Source organism: Anguilla anguilla, chromosome 1, assembly GCF_013347855.1.
Source record: "Anguilla anguilla isolate fAngAng1 chromosome 1, fAngAng1.pri, whole genome shotgun sequence".
NCBI classification, from domain to species: domain Eukaryota; kingdom Metazoa; phylum Chordata; class Actinopteri; order Anguilliformes; family Anguillidae; genus Anguilla; species Anguilla anguilla.
The window spans coordinates 70,770,180-70,789,031 of NC_049201.1; the positions used below are offsets into that span (position 1 = coordinate 70,770,180).

Here is an 18,852-nt window from a genome sequence, read left to right on the forward strand (position 1 = left end):
GGAGAACTGTACCGCTATTCAAAGCCTAAACATAAGCAAAATACGGTGTTTGTAGTGTGTGTGTGTTTCTTGTGCCGTGTGGTACAGGTAGCCCTCTTCGCTCGTTCCTCTCTCCCTCTTAACTCTGTCGTTCATTAATCCATCCTTCGTTCCACCTGTTTTTCACTCTCCCTCGCCTCCTTCTTGTGTCACTCTCAGGACCTGGAGGAGCAGCTGGAAGAGGAGGAGGGAGCCAGACAGCGCCTCCTGCTGGAGAAGGTCACCCTGGAGACGAAAGTGAAAAGTCTGGAGGCCGAGAATGTGAACCTGAGTGAGCAGCGAGACAGGTTGAGCAAGGTACTGCTCGTTCACCTGCTGGTCCCTGCTGACGCGTGGCTGATGAGTTACACGTACATCCCTCCACAGCAGTGTTAAACATCCCACCTCTCTCTCTCCCTCGCTGTCCGTCTCTCCCTCTGTCTCTGTCTCTCTCCCCCTTTCGCTTTCTCTTTCTCTTTCTCAGGAGAAGAAACAGATTGAGGAGAGACTGAATGAGCTGACTGACCAGCTGACTGAGGAAGAAGAGAAGGTGAAGAGCTTAAACAAGCTGAAGAACAAGCAGGACGCGGTCCTCGCCGATCTGGAAGGTACTGTCTCACTGCCTTTGGGAAGCGTCAAAAAATAAAACAATATATTTATGGAGTGAAATGCCGAATAAGAAGCTGCCAGTACTCGGACCCCCTCTAAGAAGGACAGGAAATTTACCTACAGTATGTCCTGTAGGAGAGGGAAGAGTGGGCTGAACTGTTATTTTTGGGAAGAAGTCAGCATCTCTCTCTCTCTCTCTCTTTCTCTCACTCCATCTCTCTCTCTCTCTCTCTCTCTCTCTCTCTCTCTCTCTCTCAGAGCGACTGAAGCGGGAGGAGCAGGGGCGCCTGGAGCAGGAGAAGTGGAAGCGCAGGATGGAGGGGGAGGTGGTGGACACCCAGGAGCAGCTCTCTGACCTGGGGATGCTGGTGGGGGATCTGAGGGGCAGCCTGGCCCAGCGGGAGAAGGAGATCACCAGCCTGCAGGCCCGGTGAGCCGCGTGCGGGGCAGGAGGAGGAGGAGGAGGGGGAGGAGGAGGAGGAGGAGGAGGAGGAGGAGGAGGACGCTCATTACGCTTCATTACCGTCTCTATAGACAGTGCTGTGGCTGCTGATCTTTTAGGATGAAATGAGAGAAACCTCAAGAAGTGCTGCTTTGCCCAAAGGTTTTATTGACTTGGGAAGGAGGAAGTCCAAATGCAGGACCGTGCGCTTCGTTCTCTGTGTGTCGGTGAGAAAGTGAAGGTTGGTCTGTGACTCTGTCTGTGCCCAGGCTGGAGGAGGAGGGGGCGCGGAGGACGGAGGCCCAGAGGGCGCTGAGGGAGGCCATGTCGCAGGTCTCTGAGCTGAAGGAGGAGGTGGAGAACGAGCGAGGGATGAGGGAGAGAGCGGAGAAACAGAGGAGAGACCTCGGGGAAGAACTGGAGGCTCTAAGGACAGAGCTGGAAGATACACTGGATACCACTGCTGCGCAGCAGGAGCTAAGGTACTGCACTGTCTGTCTATAGTGTATTACAGGTCTGTACTGCACTGTCTGTAGTGCACTGTCTGTCTGTACTGTATTTTGTGTCTGTACGTCATTGCATGTCTGTACTGTATGTGTCTATACTGCACAATGTGTATCTGTGCTGCAGTGTTTGTATTGGTACAGCACTGTGTGTGTCTCTACTGCACTGTGTGTATCTGTGCTGCAGTGTTTGTATTGATACAGCACTGTGTGTGTCTCTACTGCACTGTGTGTCTGTACTGCAATGCTTTTGTTTGTGGTCGGGTCCCTGTGGGTCTGTTTCCGCTGCTACTGGTTGTGTCTGTCTGTAACGCGACGCGTCCGCGCTGCGTCTCCGCCTCCAGGTCCCGCAGGGAGGCGGAGCTGGGGGAGCTGCAGCGCTGCGTGGAGGACGCGACGCGCCGGCACGAGGCCCAGCTCTCCGAGGTCCGCGTTCGCCACAGCAGCGCCATCGACTCCCTGCAGGAGCAGCTGGACAACAGCAAGAGAGTGAGGGAGGGGAGGGGCGGGGGAGAGGGAGGGGGGAGGGAACGGGAGGGAAGGGAGGGGAGGGGAGGGGAGGGGGGGGAGGGAACGGGAGGGGGAGGAGAGGGAGGGGAGGGGGAGGGGAGGGGTGCAGGAGGGGGCAAGGGGAGAAGGAGAGGGAGGGGGAGTGAGGGGGGAGGGAGGGTGGAGGAGAGGGGGAAGAGGGAGGGGAGGAGAGAGAGGGGGAGGGAGGGGAGGGGGGAGAGGGAGGGGAGGGAGGGGGAAGAGGGAGGGGAGCGGAGAGAGGAGAGGAGAGAGAGGGGGAGGGACGGAAGGGGGAGAGGGAGGGGAGGGGGGAGAGGAGGGGAGAGGGAGGGGAGGGAGAGGAGGGGAGAGGGAGGGGAGAGGAGGGGAGAGGAGGAGGGGAGAGGGAGGGAAGAGGAGAAGGGGAGAGGGAGGGGAGAGGAGGGGAGAGGGAGGGGAGGGAGAGGGAGGGGAGAGGGAGGGGAGAGGAGGGGGGGAAGCAGAGAAAATGCTGTTCGGATGTGTTCTTTAATGTGTCCATGCGGACCCATAGCATAGACGTTCACTTATAAGTTCTGACTAAGTTCTGACATTGATAAGTGTAGTATGCAGCACAATTTGAATAACTACCCACACTGCCGCTGGCTGTCTAACTGTGTCAAGTGGCATCACTCAGTCACCACTCCTGTGCCAGTCATCAGCACTCTGTCTCTCTGACCCCCGTCCTTTAAAATGTCAGCGCGGTTCCAGTCTTTCCAGAAATGCACGGTGCCTCACCTCTGACGTGCCCCTCCCCACCAGGCTCGGCAGTCCCTGGAGAAGGCCAAGGCCACGCTGGAGGAGGAGAGGGCCAGCCTGAGCGCCGAGCTCAAGGCCCTGCAGGGCGGCAAGATGGAGAGCGAGAGGGGCAAGAAGCGGGCGGAGGGGCAGCTGCAGGAGCTGAACGCCCGCCTGGCTCAGGCCGAGCGGGAGAGGCAGGAGAGGGAAGACAAAGTGCACAAGCTGCAGGTAACGTGACGATCGGGCGCAGAGAAAAGGAGAGGGCAGGAAAAAGAGGGAAGGACAGTAAATGTGAAAGAGGAACGAAGAAGGCAGAGCACTGTTCGGAATATAGATTTCTTTCATATTGTTGCTTGTTGTGTGACATTGAAGGCTAACTTGCTATAATGGTACATAAATACTACATCTCAGCCGGAAAATGTGTTTCGTTGGGACAGTGTTTTAACTGCACTTCTGTAATGCAGCTATTTATTCTCATCCTTCCTTCTCTCTTTCCTTTCTCCCTTCAGTCGGAGATAGAAATGATCTCTGGTTCCCTTTCCTCTGTTGACACCAAAGCCCTTCGCCTCACTAAAGAAGTCAGCAGCCTGGAGAGCCAGCTGCACGACACCCAGGTAACGTGCTATGTGTTAATAACAAGCTGCACGACACCCAGGTAACGTGCTATGTGTTAATAACGAGCTGCACGACACCCAGGTAACGTGCTATGTGTTAATAATGAGCTGCACGACACCCAGGTAACGTGCTATTTGTTTGTAACGAGCTGCACGACACCCAGGTAACGTGCTATTTGTTTATAACAAGCTGCACGACACCCAGGTGATGTGCTATTATGTTAATAACGAGCTGCACAATACCCAGGTAATGTGCTATATGTTAATAACAAATTAACAACTGCTGCTTGTGGTATTGCCCCTTCTTTTGAATGCAGGTGTAGACTGCCATTGCACAGAAATAAATAATATTTTGTTATATCACGGTTGGTGCCATTAAGATGAGTGACAATGAGAATATGTTGGGTATGGTGCTGTTACATGTACGTTACGTGGTTAGCCTTCTTGTGTGTTGTTCTGAGTTTCACGCACGTCTCTCTCTCTCTCTCTCTCTGCTTCAGGAGCTTCTTCAGGACGAGACGAGACAGAAGCTGGCCCTCGGGTCCCGCGTCCGCGGCCTGGAGGAGGAGAAGGCCGGGCTGATGGAGAGACTGGAGGAGGAAGAGGAGAGAGTGAGGGAGATGAACCGGCACATTCAGACTCTCACTCAGCAGGTATGTGGAGTGGCCTGACTCCTCCCCCTCTGTCTCTGTGTTGCTCCGGATGCCGTGCGGTCCAATGTGTACCCTCCCTAAGTGTGTCCCGTCTGATAAACTGAATCCACAAGAGCCATCTGACACAAACCCACTTCACTTTTTCCCTTTATCTTCTTCTCTTTCTCTTTCTCTCCTTTGCTCTCATCCCTCTCTTCTCATCGTCCCTTTCCTCTCATGCCCTCCGTCTCTCTCTCACCCTGTTCCTTCTCTAACACTCTCCCTCTCTCTCTCTCTCTCTCTCTCTCTCCCTGTATCTCTCTCCCTCCGTCCCTCGTCCCTCTCTCCTGGCTCTCCCCAGCTGGCGGAGCTGAGGCGGCAGTCGGAGGAGGTGAACTCGGCGGTGGAGGTGGGGGAGGAGTGCCGCCGGAAGCTGCAGCGGGAGCTGGAGACGGTGGCGCAGCGGGAGCGCACGCAGGAGGAGGAGAAGGAGCGGGCGGAGCGGCAGAGGGAGCGGCTGAGGGAGGAGATCGAGGACATGACGCTCGCGCTGCAGCGCGAGAGGCAGAACTGCACCGCTCTGGAGAAGAGGCAGAAGAAGTTCGACCAGGTGAGGGAGGGAGGGAGGGAGAGAGAGAGAGAGAGAGAGAGAGCGGGCCCAGCAGGGGAGAGAAGAATGAGGTGCTGGAGGAGGAGGGCCCAGCTGGGGGAGAGAGGAGTGGGGTGTTGGGGGAGGAGGGCCCAGCAGGGGAGAGAGGAGTGAGGTGTTGGGGGAGGAGGGCCCAGCAGGGAAAGAGAGGAGTGAGGTGTTGGGGGAGGAGGGCCCAGCAGGGGAGAGAGAAGTGAGGTGTTGGGGGAGGAGGGCCCAGCTGGGGGAGAGAGGAGTGAGGTGTTGGGGGAGGAGGGCCCAGCAGGAGAGAGAGAGGAGTGAGGTGCTGGAGGGGGAGGGCCCAGCAGGGGGAGAGAGGAGTGAGGTGTTGGGGGAGGAGGGCCCAGCAGCAGGGAGAGAGGAGTGATGTTGGGGGAGGAGGGCATGCTGGGAGAAAGAGAGATAGGCTCAGGGCAGGTGTACTTAAAGGGGTCAGGTGGGCTTTGCTAACCTCTCACCTGTCTTGTCCCTCTCTCTGTGTCCCTCTCTCCCTCGCTCCCTCTCTCCTGTCGCTGTACGGCAGTCTCTGGCGGAGGAGAAGGCCATCAGCGCGCGTCTGATGGAGGAGCGGGACCGCGCGGAGGCGGAGAGCCGGGAGAAGGAGACGCGGGCGCTGTCCCTGGCCCGCGCCCTGCAGGAGGCCACCGAGCAGAACGAGGAGCTGGAGCGAATCAACAAGCAGTTCCGCATGGACATGGAGCAGCTGGTCAACGCTCAGGACGACGTGGGCAAGAACGTGAGGCCCCTCTGTTTGTGTGTGTGTGTGTGTGTGTATGTGCTCGTCTGTGTGTGTGTGCGCGCGTATGTGTGTTTGTATGTGTGTGTGTGTACAGCGTGTGTGTGCGTGTGTGTGTGTGCGTGCTCATGTGTGTGCGTGTATGTGTGCGCGTGTGCTTGTGTGTGCGTGCTCATGTGTGCTTGTCTGTGCGTACGTGTGTGTGTGTGTGTGTGTGTGTGTGTGTGTGCGCATGTGTCCTTGTATGTGCGTACGTGTGTGTGTGTGTGTGTGTGCCCTCAGGAAGCCTCTCTCTGTCCCCTTCATTCGCTGTCCCCCTTTATTTACCCTCTGTCTCTGTTCCTTCACCCCCCCCGCAGGTCCACGAGCTGGAGCGCACGCGCCGCGCCCTGGAGACGGAGGCCCAGTCGCTGCGCACGCAGACGCAGGAGCTGGAGGAGGAGCTGACGGAGGCGGAGAACTCCAGGCTGAGGCTGGAGGTCACGCTGCAGGCCCTCAGGGCCCAGTTTGAGAGGGAGATCAGCACCAAGGAGGAGAAAGGGGAGGAGAAGAGGAGAGCGCTCAGTAAACAGGTACGGAGGCTCCGCTGGCACTGGGAGGAGGTGTCCCTGCTGGGCCTTCACACCTCATAATTACACCTTACAGCGTGTTTCTGCTTTAACCTTTCTCTCTTCCTGTCTTCCACTTTCCCTCCCTCTCTCTCTCTCCTCACTCCGTGTCCCTCACTTCCTGACCCCATATTCTCATTTTCCTTTTTCCAATCATCTCACTTCTTTGTCACTTTCCCTTTCTCTTACTCCTTTCTCTCCTGTTCGCTCTTTCACTGTGAATACTTCCTCTCTTATTCTCTGTCCATTTCTTATTCGCTCTCTCTCTCTCTCTCCTCTCTCTCTCTCTTATACTCTATCTTTCTCTATCTGTCTCCCACCTCCTCCTTTCTCTGTCCCCCCCCCCCCCCCCCTCCCCTGCGTGGCTGCAGGTGCGAGAGCTGGAGGCCCTGCTGGAGGAGGAGCGGAGCCAGCGCTCTCAGGCCCTGACAGTCAAGAAGCAGCTGGAGGCGGAGCTCCAGGAAGCCGAGGCCCAGGTTGAGGCGGCCAATCGGGGCAGGGAGGAGGGGCTTAAGCAGCTGAAGCGACTCCAGGTAGCTCCGCCCCTCCCGTCCGGCTCATTTGGGTGAATGTGGCTGACTCGGACGTTCTGTCGGCTTCAGTTCAGCCTTGAAAACTGTCGGGACGTATTTTCGCACCTGTCCATCAGGGTCAGATGAAGGAGGTGATGCGGGAGCTGGACGAGACCAAGCTGGCTCGCGACGAGGTGGCCGCCCAGTTCAAAGACACCGAGAAGCGGCTGCAGACCCTGGAGGCGGAGCTGGTGCAGCTGACGGAGGTCTGAGTCTCAGTGTTCCGCAGTGTCGTGTTCACCCCCCCCCCCCCCCCCAGCCACACTGGCCTCCCTGGCTAACTCCCACTGCCTCCTTTTCAGGAAGTGGCCATCTCAGAGAGACTGAGGAGACAGGCTCAGCAGGAGCGGGACGAAATGGCCGACGAGATGGTCAACAGCTCCACTGGGAAGTGAGTATGCTGAGCTTCCAGCCAGGCGTCTGTTTCTGTTTGTCTGCAACGACAGCTGTCTCCTTTGGCCTTTCGTTCCTGTTTGTGACCCCTTTTACATCTGTCTTCCTGTGTTTCCGTGTGTTTGTCTGTGCCTACTTCTGTCTCCTCTGTCTGCGCTCATCTCCCTGTTTGTCTGTCTGTCTGTCTGTGCCCTGTCTGTGTCTTTCTGTGTCAGTGTCTTGTAAGCCTGTGCGTCTGGATGCTGCTCTGTTTGTGACTGCGTGATGAGGAGGAGGAGGAGGGGGCACTGATTTCATTGCATCTCTCCCACCCTCAGGTCTTCGCTGAGCGAGGAGAAGAGGAGGCTGGAGGCGCGGGTGACCCAGCTGGAGGAAGAGCTGGAGGAGGAGCAGACCAACTCGGAGATGATGGCAGAGAGGCAGAGGAAGGCTGTTCTGCAGGTACGCTGGGGCGTCCGCATGGTCACCGTCACTGGGCCTGGGTTTTCCCTGGGCCTGCAGCTGACACGGGCACAGACAGGGATTTTACAGGGATTTCTACAGAGAAGACCAACTGAAACATGGTGAAAATGAACTTTTATGGGATGAACTTAACTTAAGCTTAGCTTAAGATCATCTTAACTTCGCTGAGCTGCATAAGCAAGGCTTAACAGGGCAACCTTTACCCCAACAATGACAGGGACAACGTCAGGGATTAGTGAGCCTGATAGCATGTTCATTTATAACAGCTTAGCTACCGAGCTACCACTACTCAGGACCTGTGCAGACCGCCGTTACCGTAGCTACAGCGGCGGTGCGAGCTAACCCCGCCTCCTACACCCCGCAGGTGGAGACGCTGACGTTGCAGCTCGGCGGGGAGCGGACTCTGGCCCAGAAGAGCGAGGCGGCGCGGGAGAGCCTGGAGAGGCAGAACAAGGAGCTGAAGGCCCGGCTGGCCGAGCTGGATGGGGCCGTGAAGGGGAAGCACCGGCTCAGCGTCGCCGCCCTGGAGGCCAAGATAGAGGTCATGGAGGAGCAGCTGGAGCAGGAGAGACAGTGAGTGGTGCAGGGGGAGAGGGAGGGTATCTGAGAGGAAGTGCAGCTGGGTGGAAATACCATAGAAAGCACAGCTTCCCGGAGCTCCCAGAATACCTCAATCAATAAAGTGGCCTATCATGATCAGGCTCAAGTTCCAAGCTAAGCCGTTGGCATTACAGACTGGAGTGAACCACTGACCTCAGATCAGCATCAAACTGTTTAAGCACAACCCCAGTAACACAAAATGTTCCCACCATGTTACCAAAATATTTTTTCTCTGTTATAACATTGCCAGCAACATAGCGAGAATGTTTTGTGTTAGCTGGGAAGGTCCGTATGGAGTCAGTCTGATTAAACCTCAGGAATGTGTGGCTGGAACACAGGGTTGGATGAAGACCAAGACTAGAGAGACACTTCGCTTTGAGATCTAGTCCAAGGCTCTGTGCCAGAAAGCATCCCTTATTAATCCCCGTTTCCCTGTCCCCTCAGGGAGCGAGCGATTGCCGGCAAGCTGGTGCGGAAGACGGAGAAGAAGCTGAAGGAGGTGGTCATCCAGGCGGAGGACGAGAGGAGGCACGCGGACCAGTACAGAGAGCAGGTTCGGCCCGACCCCCGTCCGTCCCGGCGCGGCTCCTTTTATCCCGCCCTAATCCTAATCTCGGCCCTGGCCCCCAGTGCAGAGGGCACTATGGGCCACACACGAAATCACCCCTAATCATCTCTCTCCGTGTGAGGCTTAATCCCAGTCAGAGCTCTGTGCGCAGGTCAGCTTACGTTACATTACATTACAGGCATTTAGCAGACGCTCTCATCCAGAGCGACTTACACAACTTTCACATAGCATTTTACATTGCATCCATTTATACAGCTGGATATATATACTGAAGCAATTTCGGTTAAGTACCTTGCTCAAGGGTACAACGGAAGTGTCCTACCCGGGAATCGAACCTACGACCTTTCGGTTACAAGCCCAGTTCCTTACCCACTGTGCTACACTCCGTCCTGGAAGCCAAACAGCATTAATCTCTTGGTTCAGGGAGCCGTTCTTTTAAATGAGAGAGAACTGCACTCTGGCTCCTTGGCCAGTGTCGGCTGCCATTACTGTCACTGCTCAGGTCATTCATCCTGTGTGAAAATGAGCTCTGCCAACTGCTTTCAGTGGATTAATCTTCCCTGCCACCGTCACACTCACGGTAAACACCGCTACGCTTGCCAGAAAGGAGGTTTATATAAATGACTCCTTGTGTTCATTCACTTTAAAAAAGGTGGTTGGTTTACCAAACAGTTGTTAGTTAGTATACAAAGCTTAGCATCTGTATTCAAAAGGCATATAACCACAGACCAAGTGTTTAGCTGGACATTACAAGATACACACACAAGTCAATGGTCTTTATCGGTCAGTTGTGTGAATCTGAAGTTGTAGTGCATGTGAAGTTAAATACGCATAACTTTAAATTTTCTCACAGACCCATCCTGGGGTTTTAAGTGTTCTCTCCCTTCCTCCTCTCCTCCCCCGCAGCTGGACAAGTCGATGGTGCGTCTGCGGCAGCTGAAGCGGCAGCTGGAGGAGGTGGAGGAGGAGAACTCGCGCTCCAACGCGCACCGGCGCAAGCTGCAGCGGGAGCTGGAGGAGATGTCGGACAGCAGCCAGACCATGAACCGGGAGATCACCACCCTGCGCAGCCAGCTCAGGTAGCGTGCGCAGGGAGAGCGGGCGGAGCCTGCACCGCAGGGCCGGCGGCTGTGACATCGCCGCCGCCAGCGACGCCGATTGGAGACGCAATCGTGACACTGAGGGAGCGTGTCTGTCTGTGTCCGTGTGTGCGTGTTGTACAGCCATTTTTAGGGAACTACCCTTTGAAGGCATACTATGCAGGATATTTACCTTGAAAATATTCTGAAATAACAATGCTCAAGTCGTATCTATGATGCACTGGCAGGCTTTGCCTTTAAGCACGTTTGGCAAATCCATGCTCCTCTGTCTGTATTTATTCTTTTAAAATGCGTTTGGGGCTTTTCTGGGTGTGGCGCTCTCTTCTGTGTGGTGAGGGCAGGGTGTGGCTACAACGCCTGTGGGGTGGGATCAGGTCTGATCAGAGTGTTTGTAGCTGACCAGCTACTGAAATGGTAGAGGTGAAGAAGCACGAGTACAGCGAAGCAAAACGACAAGCCGACTGGGCTCGTTTAAAATCCAGTCAGCCTGGGAATTGCTTTTCCTCAATGGCGAAAGCCGAAGTTCAGAAAGGGGATGGAAAGCAACGTAGAGTTGGTATGTTTTCCTGTTGGACCTGTAAGTAACATTGCCTCTAGCTATCCAGCTAGCTACATTAGGTAGCTAGATGGCCTAAGTCGTGCACTCGGGGTGAGTTGGCAGGGGTGGAAGATGAAGGAGGAGACTTCTTTGATTGTAAAATAAATCCTGCATTGTATGCTTTGAAAAGGGTTCATCATTATGTGCATATGTATGAGCGTCTTGCTGTAGTCACTGACGCTACTGTAGTGGGTCCTGAGCTGAGATGGTGTTGACGGATGACAGAATAACATCATGTGCCTCTGCATTTACACTTCAGCTCTTGAAGGTAACGCAGACATTTTCATAAGCTGTGTTGCCGGGAGACCTGGCTTATGGTCGATATTGATAATAAATGAACATGCGTATGAATGTAAAACTGTGTGAATCCTTTCATTCTGCTGACCACGGCTGTGGACATCAAGTACACACATCCATCAACTAAAAAGAAGCATTTGAGTGTTTGAGTGTGTGTGTGTGTGTGTGTGTGAGCACGTGTGTGTGTGTGTGTGTCCCTCCATGATGGTGTGATTGTGGGTCTGTGGCTTTTTTTGCTATGCATGGACCACTCACCATGTGTGTGTGCGTGTGTCTGACCAGAACTCATTGTATGTGTGCTTGTGTCTGACCTGGACTCATTGTGTGTGTGTGTGTGTGTGCGTGCGTGCGTGTGTGTGTGCATGTGTCCGATTAGGACTCATTGTCCATCTGTCTGTCCCATTTCCCCATTCAGCCTTACAGAACGGAGAACAGAAACGTAGGTCCGCGTTGTGTTTGTGTGGCAGTGTGTGTAGGACTGGGTGTTTCACCCTCTTCGCCATCTCCCGCGTCTTGTGTGTCTGCTGTGCTCCTATCTGCGTGAACTGCGGTGTTCTCTGGACTCCTCGTAGGAAGTGGCTTCTGACGTGCGGGGGTTTCACATTCAAACTGCGTGCTTTCCTCAAAATCACTTATTTTTCCTTCAGTGATATTATTCTTACAAAAATCATATATGAATAGAAGGAATCAACAAAGCAACGTGGACTACAGTTGCTTTGAGTTGTGGAAAACAACTGTCATGTAATTCTAAATGGGCGTTTCAGATTTGTGTGCTTTTGAAGTTCTTCGGTAAAGGTTTTAATATTAAAAATTATTCTGATGTATTTATGTCTCATAATATCTTTTCTCTCTCCCTCCCACTGTTTGTCTCTTCCCTTTTTCTTCATTTCCATGGGTCCTTTTCCCCTTCTCTTCTCTGCAATCTGGTGGTGGTAGACGTGCTCCTCTTCCTCTCTCGCTGCGCTCTGCACGTCGCCCCCTGGTGGACGACTTGTCTCTGGAGAATTCTGATTCGGAGGAGCCGCACACCTCCCCGTCCCCGTCCCCTGGACCCCCTGGGACCCCGACTCCCTCCGAACACAACCTGGGCCCCCCGCCCCCTTATAGCCTGACGGACACTGAATGAGAGGAAGGGGCGGGGCGTCCACAGACCGACTGACTTGACGGACACCACACTGCTTTAGCACACTACTGACCTGGTGGTGGGACCTACAGTGTACTAACACTGCGGCGAATTGGAGACGAGAGCAATTACAGATTACGGATATGGAGCACGCTCAGTAGACTCTAGACTGACTGGACATGAACTTTAGTCAACACTGCAACCAGAGAGTTGGTACGAACAGCAATTCAAAAAAGGGAAAAGAAATGCAGTTCCCAGTGCATCTTGGGAGGCCTAATTATATCAGCATTGCCGTCTTTATTGTATCCTGCTTGAAATGACTGTACCTCAATGGCTTCTTCTACCTAAGCGCTCTTTGAATTAAAAGCCATTTCTGGTAAGGCATTTTGCATGGGCTTATAGGACAAAAACATAAGGTGACAGAAACACAGGCAAATTCTAAAGAGATAAACATACCTTCTAGCCATTTGTACATATATATCTATATATAGATAGACTTCCTTTGACTTTGCTAGTATGAAACATATCAAAACTGCTCTATGGTATGATATAAATAAGCTTTGGTAGCTTCTGAATTTCTGGTTTCTCTCTCTTGCTCTTACCCTGTGAAAGTGTGAATATGTGATGTTAATGTTCAAGTCATTTCATATCTTTGAAGAGTGAATGATTTGATGTTGAAAGTACCTACTTCACTATGCTATTTCTGAGCAGCTTAAGTTAGCTTGTGATAGGTCACAGTGACAGCTATGAAATAAATTTTCTTTCCCGCACAAATCTGGATCACATCTGTCCACAAAAATTGGCCATGGGAAAGAGCAAGAGAGAGAGAAAAGGAGAACGGATGGTTAACCTTGCTAGTATGTGTACGCAAATTTGAATATGACTATTGATAACTATTATAGAACTAATATGAATAGCACCTGTGTGGTGTAGGCTGAAAAGTCAGAGAAGTGAATGTGCCAGCACTCGCACTTCTGGAGATAATGGGTCATTATGTATCCCCCGTCGAGCAGGATGCCGGTAACAGGCTGGCCTACGGAGGTAACATTTACATTGTTTCAGCCTGGTGGAAATTCCAGCTCCCACCGTAAGATGGAGTATAGCTGGAACTGGCTTCTGCTCCAGCAGGATACCACCAGGAATTTGGTGATGGTCTGTTGTCTGCACCAAAATTGGCCCACCAGCTGGACATGGTCTTGCCAGCATGGTTGCTATCTCAACCACCTTGTTTCCAGTTTGACCGTCTCAAAAAACCAGCTTGAAACCAGGCTGGAACCAAGCTGTAATTTCCACCAGGGCAACTGCATTGACATCGTTTTCATGGCTAAATACGTTCTTGATGTAGCACAGCATTCTTTGTCCAGCTTACAATTATCTAATTTGCTAGCTAGATTGGTACTCTAAATAAGTAGTCTGGATAGTAGGTAGGTAGATTTAGGTATTTAGGTAACTCAACATTCTATCGCTTCGATTACAGCCAGTTGATTTCATGTAATTCATATCAATCCAAATATGATCATGATCCAATTTATTTATTGAGGTTTTGTATGATTTATGTCTTCATGAACATATCAGACGTTGGGAAGGATGGGTAGCAGTGAAGGTACTGGTTCTGAAGCCGCATTCCCTGCATTCAGCCTGGGTCTCCCCTGGTCTCCTTTCTCCCAGCTCACACCCTTGACCCTCACCCCGACGCTAAATTGAGCTCACAGCCGAGCTCAGCCGAGTTGTCTCAGTCCTGCTGCTGGTTTGGTACTCTGAGCTTCTCTACTTGGAAGTATCAAATGTTGTGCAAGCTGAAAAAAAATCATGTTTAACATGGAGACAGTGTGCATGTGTAGCACATTTCTGTACACGACAGGACTACGGATGATAAACCACACTCCACAGGATGTAATATTTCTCTAGCTGGAACGCTTGAGCAACGGACACTACAGAAAGCAGCTGTGAGAGAGAGAGGTCAAGCAGAGGGTCTGGTTAAATGAATGGTACTAATGTAGAAGGGAAAAACTGGAGCCTAAGATTTTGAACTGTTAATGGTCTTAACGCAGAACGGGGCAAAATGAGAGACCTGGCCATTTCGTGTCCTTGTCGTTCTCATTAAAGCCATTACTGTCATCGTTATTGAGAGTATCATTATTGTTTTTAAGCAACGGACCTATGTTAACGTGTGATTTTTTTTAACGAATGGTGTAAAATATTTATGTAAGAAAGTTGTCTTTGTGTTTTACCAAATGTAGGGTGTGGGTGAGCATGAGGAGAGGGATCACAATGCATCAAACCAGTCATAGAAAGGTACAGCACAGTCAAGGTACACAGAAAGTAGTGCAAAATGTTCTTGGGCTTTTTTGGAGAACACAGGCTACCTTTGCAGATTTTTCAGGCAAAGCTATTACGCAGAGAAAAGCAAAAGCCCATAACACCAACATGTAAAGTACCTACTATAGCACGCCAAAACCTTCCAAGAAATCCATGTTAGGCCATCCCAGAACAGCATGGTAGAAGGCAAGTCAAAAGTGCATTAGATACTGTTAGTGCTAATGGGTTTACCATGCGGTGCGACACTGAACGGACAGGCATGTACTTCCAAGCTATTAAGGAGGCTTTATGTGCCCCTTCTATCCCTGTGAACTACAAAATGTGGAATGTCTTACCTCACTTCCTGCTTAGACTACACAGTTTTTCCCTCAGCCACAGATTGTCAAACAATCCATGTTCAAATGTCTCTACATCACGTCTAGAGACCATTTTAATTTTCATTTTTTGGCTCGAACTCTCTTTGTTCTGTTTTATGTTTGATTTTTTTTTTGTCATATCACTGAGGAATATTTTTTATGGTTTAAAGGTCCTCTCCAGCACCAGATACAGAATGTGTTTGTGATGGAGACCCACTGGTTCTTGTTAGAAGGCTACTGATGCAGTTTGGCACAGAGCTCGGCTTGTTCTTAATGATGGTGTACCCACATCATCAGCACAGAGACTGGAAATCAGGGTCATTTAACTTTGATTTTACTCATCTCTACAAAAAAAACTAACTGTCATTTCTCTCTGTAATGAAATGGAAAGATTTAGAAAATGGGGGAACTTGAATGGATGAATCATCTGTTTTTTAAGGTTGATAAAGTGCATTATTTATGACAAGAAATTTTGCAGCGAAATTGCTGTGCGAAGACAGTGCTTCTCTGTGATTTTCTGTGTCTTCCCATTTGTTAAACCTATTTGCAAACCCCAGGCCATTTTACTGTTCATTGTGGCTCTCTGTTACAGTTCACTTTATTGCTGCAAGAAAGATTATTTTAGCGGAGGTTTTAGATGCAGAGATAGAGCCATTAAAATATGTGAATTGATTTGTGTTGTCTTCTGCTTCCAGTTGGACACTTAAATTTATCTTGATGATGCAGTATTTCAACTGAAGTTTTAAAAGTATCTCCAAAACTGGTTTCTAGCATTTCATTTGGACTTGAGAGGCACGAAGAAAGTGATAATACGAGGATCGATCAAAGGCTGTATTCTGCACTTTACATGTCCACACACTAGAGGGCAACAAACCTTTGGCTAATCCTGTTTGAATCACTTTGAAAACTCGTAAACACTTTGGATGCATTGGCTCTCAGCCCTGGTCCTGGAGACATTCATGTGTGATCTGATCTTCTAATTGTTCTGAGCCCTCATTTTCTTTGCTCACAGCAGAACTCACTTCCAAATAATAATAAATGAACTCCGATGTTGAAGTTCCTGTTGCCCTACATCAATGTTTGATGTTCATGCATTGGATAGACTGGGTTTAATGAAGGGTAACCCCCCCGACACACAGTATGCCCCCCCCCCCCCCCCCGCTGTTGGACCAGGGTCTGAGAGCCAGCCAACTGGTATCTCTGTATCTGTAGCAAGACTGGTGCTTTTATTCAAATGTGTTATTTGTTTTGCTTCTGTGGAACTTGAATTTTAAAATATTTTATTTAATTTTTTTTGTTTGTTTGCTGTTAATATGAATCATATCTGACTGGAGGTGAATTTTAATATATGTTGTTGGTTTGGAAATTTCAGCGTGGGTTGACTTATTTGGACACTGCTGGAGGGTGGTGGTCCACAATTGCATGTATGCGCGCATGCACGTGAACACACACACACACACACACTTGATAACACACTGTTGTACATTGTATGTAGCTTCCAGATGAGGACATCTGGATTGTGCTAGTCAACACTGATTGTCATCTGAGTAAATATATTTAATATTAATGGGGGGGGGCCTCACCTTTGTCAGCCTGATGCAATCGGCTCCACCTCATGGCCAGTTTAAAATGATTGGTCAGCATATGTATGTGTGTTAAACCTAACAGAGTTTTGCTGGTTTCTACATCCTGCTGAGCTGAATTTCATGTTTGGAAAAACTGCACATATTTTCTGTGGCCTACAATAGCAAGAATGACTCAAGCCCTTCCGTATGACATCACTTTTTACACACAAAAGTTGCCTTGGAACTGGATAAGGAACTGTAACTAGCTTCAACAGACGTTCAAGAGTTTTATGAACAAAGATAGATTCACTTGTTTGGGCACTAAGAGGAGATTCATTTTTTTAAATCTCGCAGTCCAGTCCACATGCAGTTTTTCAAATACAAGCACAGACACTGAGACAACATGACAAAATTGTAAGAAACAAAATGCACACGATGTATTGACAATTTGATTTACTGATTGTCCTTAAATGTACTTGAAAGTAAAACTACTTTACAGACAATGGGACCTGATATCTCAAAAACACTCACATCTCTCCAAGACAATCAAGTCACAGATAAACATAACTATATATAACAGTGACCATTGTTTTTGTGACACTAATGAGTGATTAGGTTGGTCATTCTCTTTGTTTCTGAACTTTGAGTGGCCACATTGTGGATGATTCTGTTGAGTTTAAAGACACTCACATTGTAACATTTCTTGGGATTAGGTCTGCTTTGCTGGATCCCTTACCAGATGTACTTGTGCATGGGGGTCATGCGTAACCTTCTTCAGTAAATTACACGCGATTGGAACATTTGTGAGCCCAATGAATCTTGCAAACTGAACTGAACATTTTTTAAAAGGCATGTCATTTACATATACCTTCCTTATTATTATTAACACAATTTTAACATCAATGGGAACACACCTTCCATTCTGCCATAACTGTTCTTCTGAGAATCATACTGCTTCCCTCCCTATTAGGTGTTGCCAGTTTAAACTCCTCGTTTCATGTTCACCAAGGATGCTATCAAATAGCCAATAGTCCTCAAGGGGTGGGGTTAAGATCTGACGGGCATGCGGTTTTTGGGATTGGAACTTGGCCACATCCATAAATGGGGTGTGGTTTTGGTAGCCTCCGTCTCTCATGCACGAAGATGCAGTTTTATTACGAGAGCTGGAATTCGGAAATGATGGTCGATTTGGTGACACGGGATGGTTCCCTGCAGAGATGGAGGACTGATCCAGAACAGTGTTGAACACCAAGGGTGGGCTCAAACAAGTGCTGGGCACTATACCATGCACCTCTAACCCAATTTCCTGAAACTCTTCACCCCCAAAAGTGCATTTCGATTCCCCTTGACTGCCATAAACCAAGCTGAGAAAGTCTGGGCCAGTAATCGAGGAACTGTCATAGGAACCAGTCATGTAATTCTTACAAAATGTGTCATTGCCTTCAGTTCCACTGCTCAGTGCTGGTGTCTTGGATTTACTGATGCCTGTTGGGTCAGAGGCCCAGGAGTCCCTGATCACCTGATCTCTGACAGCATCTCCGCTTCCTCCGCCATCATTCATCATGAGTGCATCGGAGTGAGGAAAGCCGGCAGGAAGATAATCCGGATCAGGGCAGTTTGTGCCAGTAGGGCTCCTCATGCCCATGTTTTGTTTGGCGCTGGCTTTTCGACCGCAGATGAGGTCATCAGCGCTGTAGTTGCTCATATCAAAAGCTGCGTTTAAAAATGTGTCACCAAACTGTATCTCACAGGTTACGTCTTCACTTGGAGGTGCCCAGACAGCTTCTGCGGAGGGTAGAGAATCTCTGCATGCAACTCCCTCTCCTGTGTTTGAGTCTATTAGGTAGAAACTGTCAGTTATGTCTGCTTGTGGGTTTTCCAGAATATTGTTCATATCAGTTAGGGGACAGTGGCTATTGGTAGCTGTTTGAATCCCAAATGCAGAAAAGGACAATGACTGAGGTTCCAAAGGTGTGGGTGTAGGGTTAAAATTTGGGGCTTGTATGTCAGGGGTCAGAGAAGCAGCATTGTACTGCTGGTTGGGGTCTGGTTCCGGAGAGTTTCTGATTGCTTCACATTTTTTCACATTTTCCACAAAGCTACTGACATTTTCATCCAGGATGTTGTCAGTAAATTTCATGAAGCTGTCAGATTTGACGGGCTCGAGCTGGAGGTTTTCGCAGGGTTGGGCATCGAAACCTTGCCCATGTGTGTCAAATGAGTTCCATCTAGCGCACTTTTCCTCGTCTGCTGTGCCCCACCCTCCTCTTTGGAAAGTGTGCTGGCTCGCCTCTGGGTCAGTGTCATACATCTCTGCGCTGAACGTATGACAGTACGGCAGGTCCGTGGTTTCACGCGGGCTCTCCAGGTGAAGGTTGAAGGTCCACAGGTCGCTTGGCTCCTCTTGTCGGTTAGAAGAGGTTGTGTTGTCTGGAGAAAACAGGGAGAGGCTCAAGGACGTGGTGACTGAAGAGAGAGCGGGTGGGAGCTTGTCAGTTGAGGATTCTGGGAAAATGAAACCAGGGGAGGAGAGAGAGTTAAAAGGTTATGTGAGTGCATTGCCTCCTTTAACACAAGGTTAGGTTAAGAAAGTGTACCTTCTCCAGGAACATCATCTGATTGGTCAGGGGACACATAAATTGGAGATGAAGCCTGGGCGCCCTCTCCCTCCCTTGAGAAAATTGCAGATGAAAGCTGCCGATTGGCTGCCTCGATTTCAGCAAACTTCCTGTAAGAACGATCATAATCAGAATTCTCCACGAATTATCATTTTTACCCATGGTGCAAGCGCGGCGCATTCAGCTACCTGTGGATCATAT

The 18,852-nt window shown here is 50.2% G+C and overlaps 1 protein-coding gene across 6 annotated transcripts in view; it reads left to right on the forward strand.

Moving 5' to 3' along the window:
• The window catches only part of myh14 (myosin, heavy chain 14, non-muscle), a 39,275-nt gene extending 23,441 nt beyond the window's left edge, over positions 1-15,834 (forward strand). For all 6 annotated transcript variants that reach the window (XM_035382805.1, XM_035382843.1, XM_035382814.1 and 3 more), the window contains 19 exons: positions 199-336; positions 503-626; positions 886-1,057; positions 1,339-1,551; positions 1,917-2,061; positions 2,863-3,069; positions 3,351-3,455; positions 3,956-4,108; positions 4,449-4,697; positions 5,260-5,472; positions 5,832-6,044; positions 6,452-6,613; positions 6,730-6,858; positions 6,955-7,043; positions 7,363-7,486; positions 7,872-8,080; positions 8,552-8,660; positions 9,582-9,754; positions 11,607-15,834. In XM_035382805.1, coding sequence (XP_035238696.1) covers positions 199-336; positions 503-626; positions 886-1,057; positions 1,339-1,551; positions 1,917-2,061; positions 2,863-3,069; positions 3,351-3,455; positions 3,956-4,108; positions 4,449-4,697; positions 5,260-5,472; positions 5,832-6,044; positions 6,452-6,613; positions 6,730-6,858; positions 6,955-7,043; positions 7,363-7,486; positions 7,872-8,080; positions 8,552-8,660; positions 9,582-9,754; positions 11,607-11,796 — 3,117 coding nt within the window. In that variant the 3' untranslated portion in view covers positions 11,797-15,834. The remainder of the gene's footprint in view (positions 1-198; positions 337-502; positions 627-885; positions 1,058-1,338; positions 1,552-1,916; positions 2,062-2,862; positions 3,070-3,350; positions 3,456-3,955; positions 4,109-4,448; positions 4,698-5,259; positions 5,473-5,831; positions 6,045-6,451; positions 6,614-6,729; positions 6,859-6,954; positions 7,044-7,362; positions 7,487-7,871; positions 8,081-8,551; positions 8,661-9,581; positions 9,755-11,606) is intronic.
• The last annotated feature ends 3,018 nt before the right edge of the window (positions 15,835-18,852 follow it).